This window comes from Leptonotus elevatus, chromosome 4 (genome assembly GCF_054856555.1).
Source record: "Leptonotus elevatus isolate MCC_2025b chromosome 4, RoL_Lele_1.0, whole genome shotgun sequence".
NCBI lineage: Eukaryota > Metazoa > Chordata > Actinopteri > Syngnathiformes > Syngnathidae > Leptonotus > Leptonotus elevatus.
The window spans coordinates 15,661,623-15,684,013 of record NC_141242.1 but is presented as its reverse complement, the minus strand read 5'-3'; the positions used below and the strand labels follow the sequence as shown (position 1 = coordinate 15,684,013).

The following is a 22,391-nucleotide window of genomic DNA, read 5'->3' as shown; positions in this document are numbered from 1 at the left end:
AGTTTCTCTGGTGAGCCAAGCCCTGGTTCCAGCATTCGCTATGTGGAGACTCAGTCAATGCAGATTGGCGCCTCCTACAGTCTGCAGTTCTCGCTGGTTATGGGCTGCGGTCGAGAGTCGTCCCCTCACATTGACACGCAGGTCCGCCTGGAGTTCTCCACCAATCACGGCCTCACTTGGCACCTGGTCAAAGAGGTAAGAAACAGGAGTCGTGCCCACCCTTAATGTCATGGTATGACAGAAATGTATCGGTTTTGAGAATTATTACATATTGAAACAGTACCTGAAGGTGTAGCCCTTCATTCACCTGTTTCTAGCTCCCGTGACCCTGAATGGGATAAGCGGGATAGAAAATGGATGGATGGACTTAGTAAAAGCCTTTAAAAGTATCTTGGAGGAGCAAGGAAATATATAATGTATTCATGATAACGAACTTTCTCTAATAAAGCCCCCTAATAATGTTAAAATGAGATGCAGCACTTTGTGTAATCAGAATGATCGCAATGACTTTTAATCACGCCCCTTTCAAGCAAATACGTAAGACTTTAATCTTTAAGTAGCTTATCTTCTCACCATATGAGCAGATATTTTTCTATATGATCGCATTTGATTTATAAATATTTTAAAAGTCTTACAAAGCTCAAAATCTATGTGCTAAGCATTTTTTTTCTTGAGTGCACAACTGCACAAGGACAAATATTTGATGTGCAGGAGCTGTGTGTTCAGGTGTTAATTGTTGCTTGATTGGTGCGATTAGAGACGCTACTGTTAAAATGAAACAAAATGCGCCGAATAATAGATACTGACGGTGTTTGTCTCTTAAGAATAGTCGTGTCTTTTCTCTTTTCACCTCTTTTTCTTTATCACTTAGGCTTGTCTGCCTGGCATGCCGAGCTGCTCTGAGTTTACGGCGCCAAGCGTGTACCACCCGTCAGAGTTCACAAAATGGAGACGCATCACTCTGTCTTTGCCTCAAAAGACATGGTAACTCACCTTTGTGCGACTTTCACACACTAGGATACTTTTATCACTTAAATATCATTAAAGCAACAAATCACTTTGAGGCAATATGCATGATTACAAGAGAAATGCAGACTGAAATCAAAAAGTTAACTCATTCACTGCCATTGACGGCTAAAGATGTCAAAAATTCATTTGAACTATTTCTATTAGTTTAACATTTTTTTTCCACTTTTGTTAAACAAGAGTATGAAAACCTAGATTTTTTTTATTGTACATTTAGAACAGATATACATTTTTTGATTAATCGTGAGTTAACTAGTGAAGTCATGCAATTAGTTACAATAAAACATTTTAATTGCCTGACGCCCCTAAGTTTGAATCTTTTTTTTTTACCTTTTTTTCTTCTTTTTTTAAAAAAAAAGAAAAGATTAATAAAAATTTGGCTCGTTAGGCGATTATTATTTTTTTAGATGTAATTAATTTCATGACTTCAATAGTTAACTCATGATTAATCACACATTTTATATCTGTTCTAAATGTACAATAAAAAATTCTAGGTTTTCATACGCTTGTCAACAAAAGTGGAAAAAAAAATGTAACTAATCGAAATAGACGTTTATAGCCATCAATGGCAAGGAGTTAGTTAAAATATGTAAGCAACAAAACTTAAAAGCATCTATTTGCACGGAATACTAAAGTAGGAATTCTGCACTTTATATCCTGAAAATGTTAAGGTTATATTGGGCAGCCATTGTCTGTGCAACTTCTTTTTAGTACAACTCAATTTTAGCCTTTGTGTTTTTTTTGCTCACATCTCCTTTGTATGATGTCACACTAAATGATGTCACCTCCTATATCATACTTTATTTTTAAGTTCACAATTATTTGAACTTGTTTGTCCCATCAGGGCGAATTAAAAACAACAAGTACCAACATGTATTTTTTAAAAGGTTATCAACATGACACGAGAGCCACCTTTGACCCTGCATATAACTTCTAGCCCACAAAGCATTCCATTACTCACACGGTTGACATTGCCGAACACATTGGCATTATGAACCTGTCATCCCTCCCAACATATGATGATTGCCTGTACCATCAGCCATAGGTTGCACATACATCGACACACGTAAACAGCTCACAGATCACTCTGACCTTTATACCAATGACTTCTTACTTCTAGACAAGCATCCTCTAATCTCGGGAAGTGTGCTGACAGGTCACAGGGTCAAGGCTGTAATTTGGTCATAAAAGTGAAGTAGAAGTGGGTCCAAGGTGATTTTAGGGTCGTTTGTCACGGCTGCACAGCTGCACAAGCAAGCACAATCACACTATTTATCACTTACTATCAACGTAGCTTACAGGTGATCAAGTTTTGCTTTAAATATCGATTACATGAAAATACACTTGACAACTTCTAAAGCAAAGTATCAATGTGTTTACTTTTGGACCATCGGTGTTCAGGTCCAGTGCCACACGCTTCCGATGGATCCAGAACTACTACGGAGAGCAGGATGAGTGGGCCCTAGATGACATTTATATCGGCCAGCAATGTCCTAACAGGTGTCACGGTCACGGCTGGTGTGACCACGGACACTGCAGGTCAGCCTTCAAGGTCACAACATGTACATAAATTGGACTTGTGTGTATTTTTGATACATTTAAAGCTCTTCTGTGGCAGGTGTGACGACAGCTTCTCCGGAACCGACTGCTTGCCCTCATCCCCGCTCTTGTCCAGTGTCCTCTCAGACTTCGAGTCCCAGGATGCGCTGCTGGCCGCTTGGCAGGAAGTGATTGGCGGGGAGGTGGTCAACCCCGATGTCGGCTGCGGGGTGGTTTCATCCGGTTCGTCCCTATACTTCAGCAAGGTAGAGAATAGCCTAATCTTATTTTTAATCACTTCCAAATCATTTATTTGGTCCTAATTTTTATTTTTATTTTTTTGTATACTGTAGCTAATGTACAAATAGTTTACTCTCTGCAGTGCCTGCCTACCCATCAAATGTAAACGTCAACATTAAAGTACATCTTTTTTTTGCTGCTTTTTCTGAACCATTATCTATATCTGCCCCACTGTTCGGTAACAGTGGTCCCGAATAAAACAACAGCCACCCCTGGAGCATGCTATAATGTAATAATATCCGGAAAATGTAATACAATTTGCACTTAACATGATCAAAAATGTAATAAAACCCAAATGTAATAAAACTCAGAGTTGATTTCAAACCCCAAAGTCTATTTTCAACTCTGTCTGATTTAAATTGTGGCCAGTGCTGGAGTTATTTGACTTAATGAGTTAATTCATTAAGTGTTAAACCGACTCTTCAGCGAGTTAATCAGAGTACGCTCAATTGGGCAGTGCATGCTTTGATTAACTTTCTGCAGAGTTAATAAATCGGCCCAGTCAAATAACCTGCATTTAAATCAGACAGTATTAAAAGTTTTTAAAAAATGGTTGCTCTGTTAATGCATGTAACAGTCTTACATTCTCAAAACAAAAAATAACGATACATTACATTATCTGTAAAAAAAAAATAAAATATATATATATATATATACTGTACATATATATAATGTAATATCAGTCATACATTTTTTAATTACATTATTAGGTTTTATTTTTTAATCGCATTAAGTGTTCATTTGATTACATTTTCAGGCGTACTTATTATAGGGTGCTACAACCCCCACACTGAGTTCTCAGCCAGTGACTTGGTACCTATAGCCAAAGATCTTGAACCAAAATAAAAATAAATCTGTTTTAAAACTACAGCAACCTTAACCAGAACCCCCAACATTCCATGGCTACAATGAATAGTTTTTCATGTTAAGTTTGTGTGTGTGGCATCAGGCTGGCCTGCGTCAGCTGGTGACTTGGGACCTGGACACGGAATGGGCTGAGTTTGTGCAGTTCTACCTGCGTGTGGGTGGAGACTGGGCAGATTGCAACCAGGCTGACAGCAGGGAGGAAGGAGTACTGCTGCAGTACAGCAATGACGGAGGCATCAGCTGGGGTCTTATCGCCGAGATGTACTTTACAGACTTCACCAAGCCTCGGTGGGATGAACAGCGCTTACGTTTAACACAACTGCTCCTTTCAAGTTCATCATTTCAATCTGTTCCCGAACAGTTTTGTCCACTACGAGCTTCCTTTGGCCTCGAAGACCCCCTGCACGAGATTTCGCTGGTGGCAGCCTCTTCACTCTGGAGAGGGCTATGACCAGTGGGCAATAGATGATGTCATCATTTTGTCTGAGAGGGAGAAGCACATCATACCCATGGCCAACCCTACTTTGCCACAGGTATTAATGCGTTTTGCATTAAAAGGAGTCATTTTTCCCCATTTTAGAATAAGGCTGTAACATAAAATGTGGAAAAATTGAAGTGCTGTGAATACGACTAAACCCATTTTGTTAGAACTTCTATGAGAAGCCGGCTTTCGACTACCCGCTGAACCAAATGAGTGTGTGGCTGATGCTGGGTAACGAAGGCATGGAGAGGGACAGCAACAACAGCTTCTGTGCTCCGACTGCATCTTCCATGGTGTTTGGCCGCTCTGATGGAGACAGGGTGGCGGTCACAAGGGACCTTGCTCTGCGCCCTGGCTACACCCTCCAGTTTAAGGTGAAAACAACAACACCACCTTACATAGACTGATGTGTTTGTGCAGTGTTGTTAAATATGTATTAACTGTTCATTTTGCATTGTTTTTCTACTAGTTGAACATAGGTTGTGAGTCAGAGTTCAGTGCGTCTGCCCCAGTCCTGTTGCAGTACTCCCATGATGCAGGTCGCACTTGGGCCTTGGTAAAGGAGGGCTGTTACCCCGGATCCCCGGGAGCAGGGAACTGTGAAGGCAGTGGCCGGGAGCTTCGAGAACCCACCGTGTACAACACTGGGGACTATGAAGAGTGGACCAGGGTCACTGTGGTCATCCCACGCAATGTTGCAGCCAGGTAGCTATGGTAACAGCAAAGGTGGACAAATTGTGGCCCAAGGAGTTATTACATCATCAAGAGTCCTGTAATAATTTTGTGCGTGTTTTTTTAGTTAATTAATTTAATTAATTAATTAAAATTATAATATTATTTAAAAATATATATATTTATTTAGCATTGGCATTTTAACCAAGCACAATATAAATTGAAATGTGCCCACACCGCAGACATGTTGGCTAATGGTACATTAAACACCAAACGATGGTTGAGCATTTTCTGGCGGTGCGATTGCACTTTATAGTTAATGTATAGTTCGCACAGGCGGGGACGGATGCGTGCGGCATTAGCCAAAGTGTTTAGCACGGCCAGCAGCATGCCGGTGAAAAAGTGGAAGCATTTGAGGGGCTCTTATGAAAAGAAAAAAAAGGGGGGGGGAAGGCGCTGTTTGAGAAAGAGAGGCTCACCTGTACTGCAGTACATGGCAGTACTGTCTTTTTTCGACCCACTTGTGTGCTGCTGCGACCGGTGCAAACTCACACGGGGAAAATCCACTAAGCCAGCGAGAAGAAAAGAAACTTACCCCGTGTTCGCTTGCTTGCAAAGAGTTTTTTTTGCGTTGCGTCACCACAACCTATTTCGGCCATATTCTTTCGGCTTTAAATTTTTGGGCCATTTTCGGCCGAAATTTTTCGGTGGCCGAATATTCGGTGAATCACTATTAATTAGGTTATTGTAAATATTTAAAAAATACTAGTAAAATAATAAATTTTACATCTGACTGGCATTGGTACAAAACCTTGTACTTCCAATACTTTGTCAACCATAAACATTGCATCATCAAAGAAAGAAAGCCATTTTCAACACTTTCGATGTGTTAGATTAGGCCTCTTCATGATTAGATAGGTGAATTGAGTTGTTAAATTGTTTTTGGTACAACCACCTCGGGTCCCAATACCATTTTGCAGTTCATATATTTTTGACAGACTTTATGCATATCACTCTTAACTCTTTGTATTTTTCTAATTGACTGTTCCTTCCGTTTCTCCAGTAAAACTCGGTTCCGCTGGTTCCAGGAGAGCAGCATTTTCAGAGATGCCCCAGCATTTGCACTGGATGGAGTGTACATCTCTGAGCCTTGCCCGAATCATTGTGGCGGGCATGGTGATTGCATTTCTGGAGTCTGCTTCTGTGACATGGGATACACAGGTAAAGTCATTTGTAGAGATACCTAAGTTGAAGTGTTTGTGTCTTTGGGTGATAAACATCATTTAGTTCATTTTTTCCCCATAGTGGAACAAGATAGCTGTGTCCCATCCGTAGCCGGTCCCACTGAGCTGACTGAGGGCTTTGAGGGCAAGCTAAGTCCGCTTTGGCAAAGTCTAAGTGGAGGGCAAATAGGAGGTGGTTGTGGCATCATCAGTGAGGGCAAGGCGCTTTACTTCAGCAGCCCTGGGAGGAGGGAGGCTCGCACGGTGCCCCTCGACACCACCAACACTCGGTGGGTGGAATCCATTCTCGTTCCTTCAGGATTTTGAGTCATGCGAGAGAGTGATTTAAAATGTTCTCTCGTGAATGTACAGATTGGCGCAGTTCTACATTCGAATAGGCAGTAAAAGTTTGGGACCCACTTGCACCAGGCCCCGATCACGCAATGAAGGTACACAGCTACAATTGTATCTTTACTTGTTGGTCATTAGGATTGTTCTATTGTTATGTTGTTGTTTTGGTCTTCAGGAATCCTTGTACAGTTTTCCACCAACAATGGTGTCCAGTGGCAGTTCCTGCGAGAGCTTGACTTTAGCTCCTTCTTGGAGCCTCAAGTGGTGACCATTGAATTGCCACCACATGCCAAATCCCCTTACACAGTGTTTCGGTGGTGGCAGCCCCAGCAAGGTTAGTGCAACGGGTACAGTAAACTAAAATGACTCTTGTTTTCGTTGATTTATTGTGTTGTTCTTTTTGGTCATGTTTTCAGGGAAACACTCAGCCCAGTGGGCTCTGGATGATGTCCTAATTGGTATGAACGACAGCTCCAGAACTGGTTTCCATGACAAGTTTGACGGCACCACACCTCTGAGGCACAACTGGTACCGCATTCAGGGCGGGGAGGTGACTGTGGACTGTTTGTCCCTGGACACGGCACTGACCTTCAACTCTGAAGCCATCAATAGTGAGTCACACAAACAAACACACCCAACTTTCATGCGTCCATTAAGAGGACATTCCAATTACATTTTCTATTTATGCGGCATTGGGAGAGAACAGCAGTGAAATGGCCTCAGAGCAACATAACTCACAACAGGCTGAAACTGAATCACCCATTTACTGTGGCGCCATGAATGGCGCATTATAAATAAGGGCAAACTTGATTGAGCATCCTGCCTGTTTTTTATGAGCGCACCCAGCTGTGCGCACATTTAATTTCTGAAAAAATAATGCGTTCAAGTGGGCTTATTCTTTAGAAGTGCACAGCATGAGTTATTTGACAACACCTGTACAAAACCAGGACGCACTGAATGTCACCTTTTATGAAAGTTCTCATAATGCGCTTTGAAATGAATACATTTTTTCATATGGGAATTTTGTTGCAGAAAAGCCAAGGTATGCGGAGAGTTGGGACTTCGAGGTGTCCGGTTCTTCCTTCCTGCAGTTCGAGCTGAGTATGGGCTGCAGCAAGTCCACGTCCTTTTCCCACGGAGTGCGCCTGGAATACTCCACAGACTGTGGACGTCACTGGTCCCTCATTACTCCGGAGTGTGTTCCCCCAGCTATCGGTTGCGCTGCTTACACTCAAAGTTCCATCTATACGTCAACGCAGTACAAACACTGGAGGAGGATTACTGTGTACCTGCCAAGTGCTGCTAAGTATGCACTATACACAACCCCTAATTACGACTATATTTACGTAGATATTTGTCAATGCTGAATTTGTGCTCTTGATATCTCAGTTCTCCGAGAACTCGATTCCGTTGGATCCAAACCCATTTTACTCCGGGGGCTGAAGGTTGGGCTTTGGATAACGTGTTGCTTGCCCCAGGTTGCCCTTGGATGTGCTCTGGTCATGGTCTGTGTGACAATGGACGTTGTGTGTAAGTCAAACGTGAATTTTTAATTGGATATGCTTGCTTTATGTCGGTAAATTCATGTTGAGAAATTCTCACCCTGTCTTAGGTGTGACAAAGGTTATGAGGGTGCACACTGTGTGCCCTCGGCTCCCCTCCCGTCTGTTTTGAGGGAAGACTTCAATGATCACCTACAGCAGGAGACCTGGCCGGAAGTTTATGGAGCTGAGAGGGGAACTCTGAGTGGGGAGCCTCTTAAATCTGGAACTGCCCTCATTTTTAAAGGGGTACCTGTCGTCAGAGTCAATTTTGCAATTTTACACTTGGAAGGATTTTGTCATCTGAAAATGTGTTCTCTTTGCAGGACGGTCTACGTATGATAGTGTCAAGGGATCTGGATTGTACAAACACTCTCTACATTCAATTCTCCTTCAAGTTCATCACAAAAGGTATATTCAATTCAAATTCAAATATTGGCATTCAGCTTTCCGCATTGACACGCAATTTCTTCAGAAAATGCAGAGATGTCTAGTTAATAATGTCACTGTCATTGTTATGGTATTTATTTTATGGTCTAGGTGTACCTGAGCGCTCCCACTCAGTACTGCTGCAGTACTCAGTGAATGGCGGAATCAGCTGGCTACTGTTGGACGAGTTTTACTTCCCATCTTCCACGGACACGCTGTTCCTTCACCTGCCGCTACCCGCCAGCGCTCAGACCAACGCCACCCGCTTCAGACTATGGCAGCCTTACAACAGTGGTGAGGAAACACATTGGCATTCCCAAATCTCCTTTGGAAACAGAATGATCATCATCATGGTCATCAAATCCTGTCAATTTAGAACATTTTCTGCTTGTGTCAAATTCTACAAAACCGGTTTCATCCAGCTGGGATCCAGATGTGGCAGCAATTAAAATTTCATATGGAAATGAATTCCACATTTTCAAACATTACATCATTCCTCATTGATTGTTTCAGTTCTTGTGCCCTCCTTAAACTTACTACCCTTTGGATGTACTTGCAACTGGCAATACTTTTACGAGTAGTCTATGTTGGAAAAATGGTTGAATATCACCGCTTTTCTTCTAAATAAATAAATGATGACATTACAGAAGTCTTGGCTTTAGACTCGAATGGCAGAGAGAAAAAAATTAACTGTGATTTTAGTAGAAGTCAGGGGAGGCATTTTTGATTGATTGATTTAAAACTTCTAAAAAATATGAACGCTGTCAAGTCAATTTTGTAGTTAGTCTTTGACATATCCCCCTTACAGTATATCACCCAACTATGTATTACATGGAAACATTTTTTTTTTGTAAAAACATTTAAAAAAAAACAAAAAAGAAAACTGCTATTCAAATGATTAAAATCATAAAAACAAACAGAAAATAATATTTTATATTTTTATTAGTCTTGAGTTTTAGTGATTTATGAGAAGAAATAGCAGAAAAAAAACTTTGCCAGCCATGTTTTATGCGTGTACATTTTCAGTCATGGTGTAAAAATTATGCAAAAGTAAAAATACCCTAGTTTTTTTTTGTTTTAATCATTAAAGGGAACATCCCCTGCTAAATTTAAACTATAACACAGCCCCATAAAAAAATAGCTAAAAAAAGAAAAATGAAGAAGAAAAATTTACAAAATGCCAGGGGATCACATGAGGGTTTGTTTAATAATACAATTATTTTGTTGTCCATCAGGTAAGAAGGAGGAGGTGTGGGTGATAGATGATCTCATCATCGATGGCAGCTCCTTGCATAACCCACTAGTGGTCATAGACAGCTTTGAAGAAGGCCCGAATGAATCCAACTGGCTGTTTCACCCGGGGGGCAACACGGGCCTCTACTGCCCCTACCAGAAGACCGGCTTGTAAGAAAAGTGTTTCACTTTGAATGTTTACAAAGACTAAGTCTCGTTTTGCATATCCACGTTTCCGATGTAATCAGTGAACCCAAGGGTGATATGATCTACAAAAAGGATGTTTTTAACCTTGACTAATCTTCTTGTTTGTGTGTCTGTGTTGCAGAGAGGAGGATGAGTCAGCTATGGTGTTTGTCTCCAGCGAGCTGGGGGAGCATTCCATCACCACCAGGGACATTGACGTAAATGAGAACACAATCATCCAGTTTGAGGTACGCGAACAGTCTTGATGACTTCTTTCCCAAAGTAACAATCAGCACACTGACTGCAGGCATAAATCAGTGCGGGCAATCCTGGCTGACGTCTTTTTTTCGCCACAGATAAATGTCGGCTGCACGGCTGAAAGCTCATCGGCCCATCCGGTGCGACTTGAGTTCTCTCGGGACTTTGGTGCCACGTGGCACTTGCTGGTGCCGTTGTGTGCTGGTGGGCCACAGCCATCTTCCCTATGCTCCACCGAGCTCCACCCGGCCAGTGTTTATTTCCCAGGCACTACACAGGGCTGGAGGAGAGAGGTCATACATTTTGGAAAGCTGCGTCTCTGCGGGTGAGCACCAGTGCATCCTCGCCAGATAGGTGTCTCTTCTTCTTCTTCATTTGTATTTCTTGACCATCTATTTGTCCCTACAGATCTGTGAGATTCCGTTGGTATCAAGGCTTCTTTTCAACTGGATCGGTTCCTCCAACATGGGCTCTAGACAATGTATATATTGGCCCTCAGTGTCAGGACATGTGCAGCGGCCATGGAGCCTGTGTAGGGGGCACACATTGTATGTGTGACCCTGGCTACTCTGGAAGTGACTGCTCTGTGCCTGATATTCCAAACCCCGACTTCCTCAAGGAAGACTTTGAAGGTACACTGCAGAATAGCAACAGTATCTCAGGAGCTGCGTTGTAGTAACAAAAAATAATGTTCACATGTAGGCGGAGCAGTGGATGTTGACCTTTTTAGACAGCTGAGTGGTGGTAAACCGTCCAGAAAATGTGGTATCATGTCCAGTGGGAACCATCTGTTCTTCAGTGAGGATGGGCTGCGCATGTTAGTCACCAATGAATTGGACTTGTCTAATGCCAGGTATGTTTAGAATTGTCTTACCATATCCCCAATTTGTTACAGATTTTTTTCTAATTGATGTGCTGAAGTTGGAAAGACTGTAATCACGATTGTCAATGGCGCCAGGTTTGTTCAGTTCTTCCTCCGTCTCGGCTGCGGTAAGGCAGCACCGGACCCGCGCTCTCAGCCAGTTCTGCTGCAGTACTCTCTGAATGGAGGTTTGACATGGGGTCTCCTCCAGGAATTCCTCTTCAGCAACAGCAGTAACCAGGCTCGCCTGGTGGCCCTCGAGATCCCGCTGCGTGCTCGCACGTCTTCCACTCGCCTGCGCTGGTGGCAGCCCTCTGAAAACGGACAGTTTTACAGTCCATGGGTGATTGACCAGGTACTGTGAGGCAACAACAGCTTTGCCTCAATCAACCAAACACGACTTTACATTTTATGCATTGGAACTTTCTTCAAACATCAGGTGGTGGTTGGTGGTAGTGCCAGTGGCTGGGGACCTCTGGAAGATGATTTCTCCTCTATTGATGGACGCTCATGGCTCCTCCACCCAGGAGGAACCAGAATGCCAGTTTGTGGCTCGGACGGACCTGCTTTTGCTTTCATAGAGAAGTCCAACACTCGCTACGCAGTCACCACAGACATCAGTTTGGGACAAGATGCCTTCATCCAGTTTGATTTTTCTGCATCCTGCTCTGTAACCAACTCCTGCTACTGTAAGCAACAAGACATGACGATATGAATACTTGGCATGAAAAAGTGAGCCTTAACAGTATACATGTTGTCTTTTCTGTGATCTCTTTATAGCTGTGGAGCTGGAGTACTCTCTGGATTTAGGTCTGACGTGGCAACCTGTTGTTAGAGACTGTTTACCGACAAGCCCCGACTGCTCCTCCTACACTTTGCAGAGGCTGCTCATTTCTGATACGTACAACAAGTGGGGTCGGGTGACCCTACACATCCCATCGTACGCAAGGTCAGTGCTGCTCCTTTCTTGTAACTACGGCTGTCAGTCAATTCATTTTTTTAAATCAGAATTAATCGCATGAGTTCCATAGTTAACTGATGATTAATTGTTAATTAATTGCACATTTGACATTTGTTTTAAATGTAAAATATAAAATAAAATATTTTGTACTATTTTCTATGTATCTCTGTGTGACCCAGTACCAAATGTCCCGCAGATATTGGGCTACGGACCAGTGATTGGGGACCCAACATAAAAATGGACAAATATAGAGTACCTTATAGTTTATTGATGCAGTAATTTTACAGCATTTCATAGTTATTTAAAGTTAAAAAGATATACACTTAAAAAGTGTAAAACATTGAGTACTTGATTGCTTATTTCCATTGGCTGGTTTGATCTCTTTAAAGTACCATGTTGCATTTTTAATGGCTGAAAAGTGCTATATAGATCAAATGTAATTGAGTAGAAGTGGTTCATAAATAGAAGGATGATTGATTTTGAGCTAAATGTGAGTAGAATTTTTCAGTCACTAGATGGCATTAGTGTTTTATGGTGTAGTTCATGACACACTTTAGTAAATTACGCTCACCCTATCCAGAAGTCCAATCTTTCTACGCCATGCGCCTCATGGTCTCGAAGCTGGAAGAGATGGCAGCCTGTGCAGTATTTACAGTTCAAATGCCAACGCCAGTGTTGCCTCTCCTCTCTTTAAATCAGCTGCAGTACAGTGCAGTTCTGGATGGTAATTCATTTGTATATGTGTCCGCTTACTCTGCTGCATTGTGATTGGAAATAAGCCTAAATAAGGAGCACGTATTAATTGTCGTTAGAAAAATATTAGTGGCGTTAAAGGAACTTTAAGTTAATTTGATATTAAAAAAATTGTTTTACTTTTGGACACATTACAGGTTACATCGATCACATCATATAATTTGCAAGATTGACATCCGAAAGAAGGGCTGACGGGTAGAAGCCACGGCTTTTTAGTAACCCGTCCCCATCGATTCTTACTATACGCATCATATACAATGATTATGAAGGTCATTTATTCATATCATGTCAGGTTTGACACCCTTGCTTGTAATAAATGATTGTGAGTGTGAAGTACAATAATTCTGCAAATTGTAAAAATCACCAATATTAATACCTCCTCTAAAAATATTTAGAATTGCACACTGAAATGCCCATTTGGCACACTCTGAACTTCCCACTAAAATATAAAGATCTGAGTCACTCAATCGAGATGTATCACTTCAACAATACTTCCTTGGCACCAATTACTATTTTCCGATTCGCCAGGGCTTTGGTCAATCTTGTGTCATCTTAGGGAGTTATAGAAAGAGCATTAATTTCGTTCTCAATAACAAACTGAATAGTTGGGGTTTCCTTGTACTCTTTTTTTTTTTGTAATCCAAACACCCTCAGTGGACATTAATAGTAATCACGCCTATATTTTCACGAATCGCTTTTTACTTTTGTATAGTTATTTTAATGGACGATTTATGTTTGTAGGTCTCCAGCTACAAGATTCCGCTGGTTCCAGCAGGCTCCGTTTGATAAGCAGCAGACCTGGGCTCTGGATAACCTCTATATTGGAGATGGCTGTCCAGATATGTGTTCTGGACACGGACGGTGCCAACAGAGCACCTGTGTGTAAGTAACATATGCCAGTGTTTGTTTCTAAAGCTGTATTTACACTGCATGGTTCATGTGCCACAATTCTGAGATTTTTCACCATCAAAAATCATGGCAATGTAAAAGCATGGAATTGGATATAGGCATTTTATTGGAAATGGGCATTTGGACCTGCAGTGTACAATAAATTCAGCCTAATGAGTCTGTCAAATTGTCATATACTCTACATTGGAGAATGCGTGTAGTTTATTTGTTTCATATCTTAAACTACCATACTTTATTATCCTAATGAACCACACGTCGTATCCTCATCAGGTGTGATCCAGAGTGGGGCGGTGAGTACTGTGATGAGCCAGTAGCTCTGCTCCCCTCCCAGCTGAAGGACAGCTTCAGTCGGGCTCCTTCACAGGGTCACTGGCACACACTCACTGGTGGGAAACTCAGCAGCGTGTGCGGAGCTGTGGCCTCTGGAGCTGCGTTGCATTTTAGTGGTGTAAGTATTTCCTGTCTCTCTTACAGTTTTCTTCATTTTTAGCACCAATATTGTTTATTCTGTGCCTCCTATGCAGAGTTGCAGCCGTCAGTTGGTGACGGTGGACCTCAACCTGACCAACGCCGAATTCATCCAATTCTACTTCATGTACGGCTGCATGATCCCACCTAGCAACCGTAACCACGGGGTGCTCCTGGAGTACAGCTTGAATGGAGGAATCCACTGGCATCTGCTGACAGAGATTTTCTATGATCTGTACACAAAGCCTGGGTGAGTGCCTTTTGAATCAAGTCATTTCTCGTGGAACCGAGAGGACCTCTCAAATCTGTATTTGCCATCATGTCTTCAGGTTTGTGAATGTTCTGCTGCCTCCTGCTGCCCGACAAGAAGGCGTGCGTGTGCGCTGGTGGCAGCCTCAGCACGACGGAGTAGACCAGAGCGATTGGGCTCTGGATAACGTCCTCATCGCAGGGTCAGACACGCGGGCGCAGATTTCCGACACATTCGGCGGCGTGGCGCTGCCCAACCATGAGAGAGCTCCTGCTGATGAAACCTCAGGACCAAACGGTGACCTGACCGAGCTAGAGGAAACCCCAATAGGTAGAGCGCAGTTGCTTTGAAATCTAAATCAAAGCTTCATTCTAACGAACAATAAAAAAAAAAAAAAAAGAGAATGAGAACATGCTGGTTTGTTTTGTTGTCAGTGAGCGACCATTGGTTGTTCTCAGAGGACTGCTCAGTGCAGCGTTTCTGCAGCTCCCCTGATGGAGTGATGGCGTGTGGCAATTCTGACGGAAGAGAGGTCTATGCTGTCACGCACGATATAATCCCTGAAAAGGGTTGGGTCATGCAATTCAAGGTAACTCATGAGAAAAGAGTACACATGTTCACTCTGTGGCAGGGCTGGGCAAACTTTTTGTGCACAAGGGCCACGTTTGATTTTTCAATGGCCCAACAATTTTATGTACAGTAAAATATATAAATAAAATGTGTGTGTGAAATAATTATTAAAAAGATAATAATGCATTATCATTTTATTAGTATGATTAGAGATGTTCAATAACACTTTGTTTCTAGACTGATACCACTACAAGTACTCAACTCTTGAGTAGTCACTCAGATACGATACCAAGTACTGGTACCACTACTACTTTTGATCAATACAATTTCCCCAAAGAACAATGACAAATAATTTTAAAGAAACATCTATATATCACAGGGTAGCATTTTCTTTTAAAATGCATGAAATTAATAGCAAGTTTATATTTTTCTGATTCTTAAATGGCCACAAGAGGGTGGCCAATACTGGTATCGATACCGTGAAATAAGGCCAGGTATCGGCCCGATACTGATACCTGGGATCGGTACTCGCGCAATCCTAATTATAATTAATTTAATTTAAATCAATTAACAAAAATAATAGAATAAAAACCTAAAATAAAAAGAATAAATGTCAAATTATATTTGTTTTGTATTTTTACTTTTTTAGTCACAATAAATACATTTATTATGATGGACGGATGGAATTTATCGCGTTTTATCATGCACAAAAAATTCTGCAAACAAATATTCAATTATATAATTAGGCCAAAATCATCAATCATCATGAAAATCAATGTAAAATTTTACTTACCCACTTTACTGACATAAATACATTACATGCATATTCAAAATGTTCATTTTAATGTTTTTATACTATTGTTTAATGAATCAATTAAACAGTTCATACATTAATACAACAATATTGCAGGACCTTGATAATATAAATTTCCAAAGGGCCGAATTAAAGAATGAAGTAAGTCAATTGTGGCCCGTGGCCCATACTTGGCATCTCCAATATCACCAGATTTAAAATATTAACAAAATGGGAAAATATCTCATTATACTTCAAAATCATGACACCTAAAGTCACCTGGGGTCTTATGAAGACAAGCATTAGAAAATAGATGGATGAATAGGATTACATTGTGAAGGGATGACCGATTGTTGCAACAATATTTCACACATGTATCCTATAGATCGCGGTGGGCTGCGTCGTGCCGGATCGTGCCGCGGACAGACAGGTCCACGTTCAGTACTCTGCCGACTATGGTGTGACGTGGAAGTACCTGGTCCCTCAGTGTCTGCCTGCTGATCCCCGCTGCGGAGGACACGTCTCGCAGCCGTCAGTCTTCTTCCCTGCGCAGGGATGGAAGCGAGCTGTCTATCCCCTGCCTGACGGCCTCGCTGGCACGTAGGTCAAGACATTTCTAAACATGCGACGCTCTCTTAATATTTCATGCACCGTCATGCATGAGCTACATTATTGATAGATCTATTTATTGTTACAACATCAAAGATTTAAACTTGTGTCATATAAATCTTGGAAAAGGCAGATGCATGTTGTTTGACTAAACTCTTTACACGACCCAAAGGACTCAGCCTGCTTCTCCTGTCCTTTAGTTCAGTGCGCTTCAGGTTCTACCAGCAGCACTCAGACGTTCAGTGGGGTGTAGAGAACTTTTACATCGGGCCGGCGTGTGAGAGCCATTGCGGCGGGCACGGAGATTGTTTGGATCAACGCTGCCTCTGTGACCCAGGATTTACCGGACCAAACTGCTACGCCAGTACAGTACTGAAGGTAGTGTCTGCCTTTTTTAACTTGTTTTCAAACTATTGTGTTCTTTTCTACCTTGGGATTAAAATAAGAAAATTCTGTTCATATGAAAATGCTGGCTTTCAAGTCCATGCCAACAATGTGCAGCCCTATAATCCCAAGTATATATGTATTTGAACATATTTGTTTTTAACTCATTCAAACCCCAAAATGTGTAAATACGTTTTTTAATCATTTGTCCTTCACTCCCAAAAACGTATTTGCTCGTTTTTTGTATGTTTTTTTTTAATGCAAGAACATACAGAAAGCATTGATGCAGCTTCTGACATGAAGAGGTGGCTTAAAGCAACACTAAGCAACTTTCAGTTTATGTTGATTATGGCGGCGCCATATGGACAAAAGCAGCAATGTTATGCCAAAAGGAAGACCACATTTCCCATGAGGACGTTTTTGAGCTCACGCATGTCAAATTGACTTCCGTCTTTATAATGAATGTGGAAAGGGAGAAGTGGTATATGCCATAAAGCAGTCAGCAAATTTGTAGTTTTTTTGTGTGGCAGTGTTCCTACCATCCTCCTCAAAGTTGTTTATTGCCAGTAAAAATGATACAGACTCCCTCAGGCCATGGCAAAGGTACTATTCAACTAGTTTTAAGTCGATGTTTCATCAGAAGAATTATGAAAATATTTTATTACGGTTGAAAGGTTCCTTAGTGCTACTTTAAAGTAATGGTAGTTATGACAAAAAAAACGAATACAAGTATAAGAGATCAGCCAGGGCTATGATGCAATAAGCTCTTTTTGTCAGTGTTTTCACCAGGAATGTGAATATTGATGACATTTAGCTATATTTTAATGCTAATTGCTGCAAAACGGAAACCAATACAAATGTATACATACTTTTTTCCTGATGAAAGAAGAGACTCTAATCTTTCTTTTGGTAGGTTCCATGTTTTTATAGCAATGTTTTATAGAACACAATATTCTATGGGCCTTGCAAAATCAGTCAAAATCCAGTAAAACAGTCGGGAGCGAAGGAGGTTGCTTCAGTGAAAATGGCTGGGAATGAATGAGTTCATCAATCTTTCCCCCTGCAGGCATCTTTGAAGGAACGTTTTGACTGGGAAGGAGCAGCCGGGCCTCATTGGCAGGTTCTAGAAGGAGGTCGACCCTGCACAGACTGTGGTGTGTTGGTTGAGGGTACAGCCCTTTATTTTGGAGGAGCTGACGCCAGACAAGCTGTTACCGCCGACCTGGACCTTCGGGGAGCTAAGTCAGTATTGGAGATGTTTTGTGGTTGCAAACTCTTTTCCTTGTCATTTTTACTGTGCTGATGGATTTGAGATGATCTTTTCTGTGGCTACAGGTTTGTGGAGTACTGGGCCAGGATTGGAAGTGAGACTAACATGTCCATGTGCCACCGTCCAACATGTCGTAAAGAAGGAGTGCTACTAGACTATTCTACTGATGGAGGTGCGCTTTACAGCATGTTTTATCACTGTCGCCTTTTTGTCTCCCGCCCTGCGAACATGTTGGTATGATCCTCAGGTGTGTCGTGGATCCTACTGCACGAGATGGACTATCTGAAATACGTGTCTGTGAGGAGAGATTACATCGTCCTGCCGGAGGGAGCCCTGACCAATGCCACTCGTCTACGTTGGTGGCAGCCTTTTACTATGTCCTCTGGTTTGGCCTCTCCCAGCCTGGAGAGAGCCCAGTGGGCATTGGACAACATCTTGGTTGGAGGGTCAGACATCAATCCATCAACCTTACTTGACACCTTTGATGACGGTAAGTAAATAAAATAAAAAAATGTTTATCGGGCAAGAGGTAAGCAGCTCCCTTTCTGTTGTCTTTTCCAGAGGGTGTATCTCATGAGGAAAGCTGGAGCTTCTATCCGAATGCTGTGCGAACTGCGGGCTTCTGCGGAAACCCCTCGTTCCACCTTTACTGGCCCAACAAGAACCAAGACCGGACGCACAACATCCTCGCCACTCGAGAACTTATAGTGCAGCCTGGATATATTTTACAGTTCCAGGTATTCAAACATCTGAATTAGCAACTCTTGTCTGTGTGTTGCATTGAGGGTGATGTTTTATGTTGATCTCTCACTGTTGCAGATAGTCGTTGGCTGTGAGGCGGACACATGTCAGGACCATCATTCTGTTCTGCTGCAGTACAGGAAGGATGCAAGGTTGATATCGACACATAATCATGACTGTGTTTAATATGGAATTGAACATTTGTCACGCTCCCCTTTCAGGTCTGACTCTTGGCAGTTGGTACAGTCTGAGTGCCTCCCCTCCTCGGTCAACAACGTGGGCTGCTCTCCCTTCCAATTCCACGAGTCCACCATCTACAGTCCCGTCAACAGCTCAACATGGACCAGGGTCACCGTTCAACTGCCTGACCACGTCTCTTCAGGGTAGGGCTGGGCAAGTTCATCCATTGAATAAAATGGCTGCAAACAGAGAGGAGAGACAGTAGTGTACAAACGCAAAGCCAGTATTGTTCCAGAATCTTTTTTTCAGACCGATGCCAGTGTGACTATGAAACTGCCACAATATCGTTGTTGTCATGTCACGATATTAAAAGCAGCACATCTGTTAAAAAGGCCAGGTTGATTTCCATTTATGCAGTTACAGCACCCTCTGGTGGCTAGTTTATTGTGCAGTTTAATTTTAATTAGGCATGTTTTTCGCCACCTACGTTTAAGACCCATGCTAAAGGCCAGATGAAAGGGAACCTAACATGTTTTAGTTCCTCCACAGATTGACTTTATTCACAATGTGTGCGTGTGTTAGCAAGTAAGTGCCTCAATATTAAGTAATATTCAGGATTTTGGGTCGTTTATATGCATCAAGGTTGATGTTCGTGTTACCATTTGAACTGTATGCATAATTATGACCTCAGCTAATTAGAATTCTATAGACGAGATATTTAAATTAAAATAAAATGACTGGTCAATATTTCTTTGTTTCGGCTGTTATGTACAAAAACACAATATTGTGCTTTTTTTTCTCCTAATAGCTTCTGTTTTTGTTTTTGTTTTGCTTTTTACAATATAATGAGTTTTTATACAGTATTGTGAGTTTTTTTATATGGTTAACCTCCCCACAATATTGTAATAATTATCACATCGTGAAGTTCATATCGTGAAAAAAAAAGCAATGAGAATAATTGTTTTAAACCACCTATGTATCGCAATGTAGCATTTTTCCTTAAAATTGCATGACAATAATGGCATTTTTCTGTTATCTTTTTCTATTTCTATACAAATACTTACAGAAAGTACATCTTAATGGGCATCTGTCAGACATGTATGCCTTTAGTTCGTACAATTGCCACAAGAGGGCAGCCGTTAATGATATCGGCAGCATCTACGAGTACCAATACCTTAAAATAAGGCTGATATTGGTACCGATACCTGATGTCGGTACTCGCTCATCCCTGCACAAAAGTACAACTTTTTTTGAATAATGCCATTGTCATTAGTTTTTTCTGTAAGTAATATTATCAAATCAGAGATTTTTTTTTTGAAGCCATACTTATTTTTTTTGTCTATTTTAACACAATATAACAACAACAATATAGTTCCGTGTCCACTTTGTCATGTGTTGTCTATTTCCAGGGCGACACAGTTCCGCTGGATTCAAAAAGAGGGCACAGGGGAGCGTCAGAGCTGGGGGGTGGACCGCGTTTACATCGGCGAGGCCTGCCCCGGACTCTGCAGTGGACACGGCTACTGCACAAGTGGAGTGGTCTGCATCTGTGACGAGGGATATCACGGTGGGCCACTAAAAAACAAACAAAACAAAAAACAGCTAAAACCAAATACACTTGTGATTTTTAACAGAGCCGTATGACTGTATCTGTGTATACAAAAAGATGCCTTTCTATTTTATTTTTCAATGTGATCACAACAAACAAACCAATTTCCATCATTGTCTCCCCCCACCTGAACAGGTGATGACTGCTCCCTGTCAAGCAGAGACTTGCCCAGCTCCATCAAGGACAACTTTGAGTCGGGCAGCGTGTCCCCGGAGAGCTGGCAGCTGATTCAGGGCGGAGGAGTGGGGAGCGGATGTGGACAGCTGTCACCGCATGCTCACGGAGACTCGCTTTATTTTAATGGATGTAAGATGAGGCAGGCTGTTACTAAACCGCTTGACCTCACTCGAGCCAGGTACAGGTACAACCAAAACACTAATCACAACATGATGTGCTCACATTACAGACTGCTGTGAAAACGTATTGCCTGCTTTTCCTGTTCCAGATTTTAGTTTTTCTTATTCCCCCACTTATTTATTGGAATTAGATGTTTTAGATCATCGCACTAATTTTAGACTATCGGTCTCTGTGTAAAAAAAAAATGCCCCTTAATCTTAAACTGGTGAAAAATATTTTTAAATTGTTTTTATTTTCCAATATGTTTAAGGTATACCTCTTTCTCAATTGGATTTAAGACTGGACCATGTTTACTCCAAAGCCTCCATTTTGTTTTTTTAGCCATTCGGAGGTGGACTTGCTGATATGTCAGGTTGTTATAAGAAGACATTACAGATTACAAGAATTCATTGTCCCATTAATCTCGGCAAGTTCAACTTTTGTCCAGGCAGTCCTCTTAAGTATTTCTCCAGAATTCCGAAGGATCATTAAGCTTTATTTTATGCAAATGTGAGATCAAATTTTGTATGACCTTTGAACTTTGCCACTCATGTCATTTTAGCCCTGTGTCCTTCTTATGGTTGAGCATTGTCCAAAATGTTGAACTTTGATAAATGTGCTAATACAATCTTAAATCAAGAAAGGGGCAAATACAAGAACTTAAGAAGTGTTTCCTCCGTTTTAGGGATGCTAAAACAAATGCGCCGACAACTCTGAGGTTGACGTCTCCCTCTGACCTTTGCCATCCCTTGTGTGTCTCCCTGCAGTAAGATCATGTTTGTGCTGCAAATTGGCAGCGTGGCACAGACAGACAGTTGTAACATTGCTCTGGACCGGGCCGACACGGTCGATCGAGCAGTGCTGCTGCAGTACAGCGTCAACAACGGAGTGAGCTGGCACGTCATCGCCCAGCACCAACCCAAAGACTTCATAAAGGCCCAAAGAGTTTCCTACAATATTCCGCTGTAAGTGACCCACACTGAAGCATTATTATCTTTTCAGATAGAATAATGTTGGCAGCTCTTAAAATCTCATTAAATTATCCAGTTGTACCTACTAATTGGCTGGCGTTTATGTGTTATAATAATAATAATAATAATAATTTAACCATCCTGTTGGATTGGTTCATCAGGAACAGTAATAATGTTCCCGGATCAATTTGACCCAGGCTATATTTGATTATTAAAAACACATCCCAATAAACATTGTTAACCGCTTTCATTGAAAATATTTCAAATGGACCATTTCTAACAACACTTAAGTTTTATGTAATTTTTTTTACATAACAAATTCCGATTTACTTTTTTAAGATAATTTTAACACAAACCTACCAAATAAAAGTTTTATGATACATATAAAGCATATTTATTTGAAATGCATAATGCTCCGGTTTATGTTTAGTCAAGTATAATAGTTTTTTGTTGTTTTTTAACGTTTCTGGGATGTCTGCATTCAGTTTCATCCCCAAAACAAAAATGTTTAAAAATATATATATTTTAATGGACATAAGTGTTTTTCACATAGCAGTATATTTATTGTGTACTGAATAGGTAACTTGATTATTATGCAATTCAAACATTATAAATAAAT

At 41.4% G+C, this 22,391-nt stretch overlaps 1 protein-coding gene across 4 annotated transcripts in view; it reads left to right on the top strand.

Moving 5' to 3' along the window:
• Positions 1 to 22,391, top strand: part of reln (reelin) — a 109,869-nt gene that overhangs the window by 80,161 nt on the left and 7,317 nt on the right. For 2 of the 4 annotated variants that reach the window (XM_086073390.1, XM_086073388.1), the window contains exons 21-62: positions 3 to 195; positions 872 to 984; positions 2,428 to 2,565; positions 2,645 to 2,831; positions 3,815 to 4,020; positions 4,094 to 4,265; positions 4,381 to 4,587; positions 4,683 to 4,918; positions 5,949 to 6,106; positions 6,191 to 6,398; positions 6,481 to 6,557; positions 6,635 to 6,793; positions 6,876 to 7,070; positions 7,492 to 7,765; positions 7,849 to 7,989; positions 8,072 to 8,249; positions 8,327 to 8,411; positions 8,541 to 8,723; positions 9,665 to 9,833; positions 9,991 to 10,096; positions 10,205 to 10,431; positions 10,515 to 10,738; positions 10,809 to 10,959; positions 11,065 to 11,323; positions 11,408 to 11,657; positions 11,749 to 11,917; positions 13,424 to 13,564; positions 13,862 to 14,039; positions 14,116 to 14,309; positions 14,389 to 14,639; positions 14,744 to 14,898; positions 16,058 to 16,272; positions 16,482 to 16,659; positions 17,732 to 17,907; positions 18,001 to 18,107; positions 18,183 to 18,425; positions 18,497 to 18,672; positions 18,755 to 18,828; positions 18,898 to 19,059; positions 20,266 to 20,423; positions 20,601 to 20,820; positions 21,569 to 21,766. In XM_086073390.1, the coding sequence (XP_085929516.1) occupies positions 3 to 195; positions 872 to 984; positions 2,428 to 2,565; positions 2,645 to 2,831; positions 3,815 to 4,020; positions 4,094 to 4,265; positions 4,381 to 4,587; positions 4,683 to 4,918; positions 5,949 to 6,106; positions 6,191 to 6,398; positions 6,481 to 6,557; positions 6,635 to 6,793; positions 6,876 to 7,070; positions 7,492 to 7,765; positions 7,849 to 7,989; positions 8,072 to 8,249; positions 8,327 to 8,411; positions 8,541 to 8,723; positions 9,665 to 9,833; positions 9,991 to 10,096; positions 10,205 to 10,431; positions 10,515 to 10,738; positions 10,809 to 10,959; positions 11,065 to 11,323; positions 11,408 to 11,657; positions 11,749 to 11,917; positions 13,424 to 13,564; positions 13,862 to 14,039; positions 14,116 to 14,309; positions 14,389 to 14,639; positions 14,744 to 14,898; positions 16,058 to 16,272; positions 16,482 to 16,659; positions 17,732 to 17,907; positions 18,001 to 18,107; positions 18,183 to 18,425; positions 18,497 to 18,672; positions 18,755 to 18,828; positions 18,898 to 19,059; positions 20,266 to 20,423; positions 20,601 to 20,820; positions 21,569 to 21,766 (7,491 nt within the window). Of the gene's footprint in view, positions 1 to 2; positions 196 to 871; positions 985 to 2,427; positions 2,566 to 2,644; positions 2,832 to 3,814; positions 4,021 to 4,093; positions 4,266 to 4,380; positions 4,588 to 4,682; positions 4,919 to 5,948; positions 6,107 to 6,190; positions 6,399 to 6,480; positions 6,558 to 6,634; positions 6,794 to 6,875; positions 7,071 to 7,491; positions 7,766 to 7,848; positions 7,990 to 8,071; positions 8,250 to 8,326; positions 8,412 to 8,540; positions 8,724 to 9,664; positions 9,834 to 9,990; positions 10,097 to 10,204; positions 10,432 to 10,514; positions 10,739 to 10,808; positions 10,960 to 11,064; positions 11,324 to 11,407; positions 11,658 to 11,748; positions 11,918 to 13,423; positions 13,565 to 13,861; positions 14,040 to 14,115; positions 14,310 to 14,388; positions 14,640 to 14,743; positions 14,899 to 16,057; positions 16,273 to 16,481; positions 16,660 to 17,731; positions 17,908 to 18,000; positions 18,108 to 18,182; positions 18,426 to 18,496; positions 18,673 to 18,754; positions 18,829 to 18,897; positions 19,060 to 20,265; positions 20,424 to 20,600; positions 20,827 to 21,568; positions 21,767 to 22,391 lie in introns of all 4 variants that reach the window. The other 2 variants (XM_086073389.1, XM_086073387.1) reach the window with 1 other exon arrangement.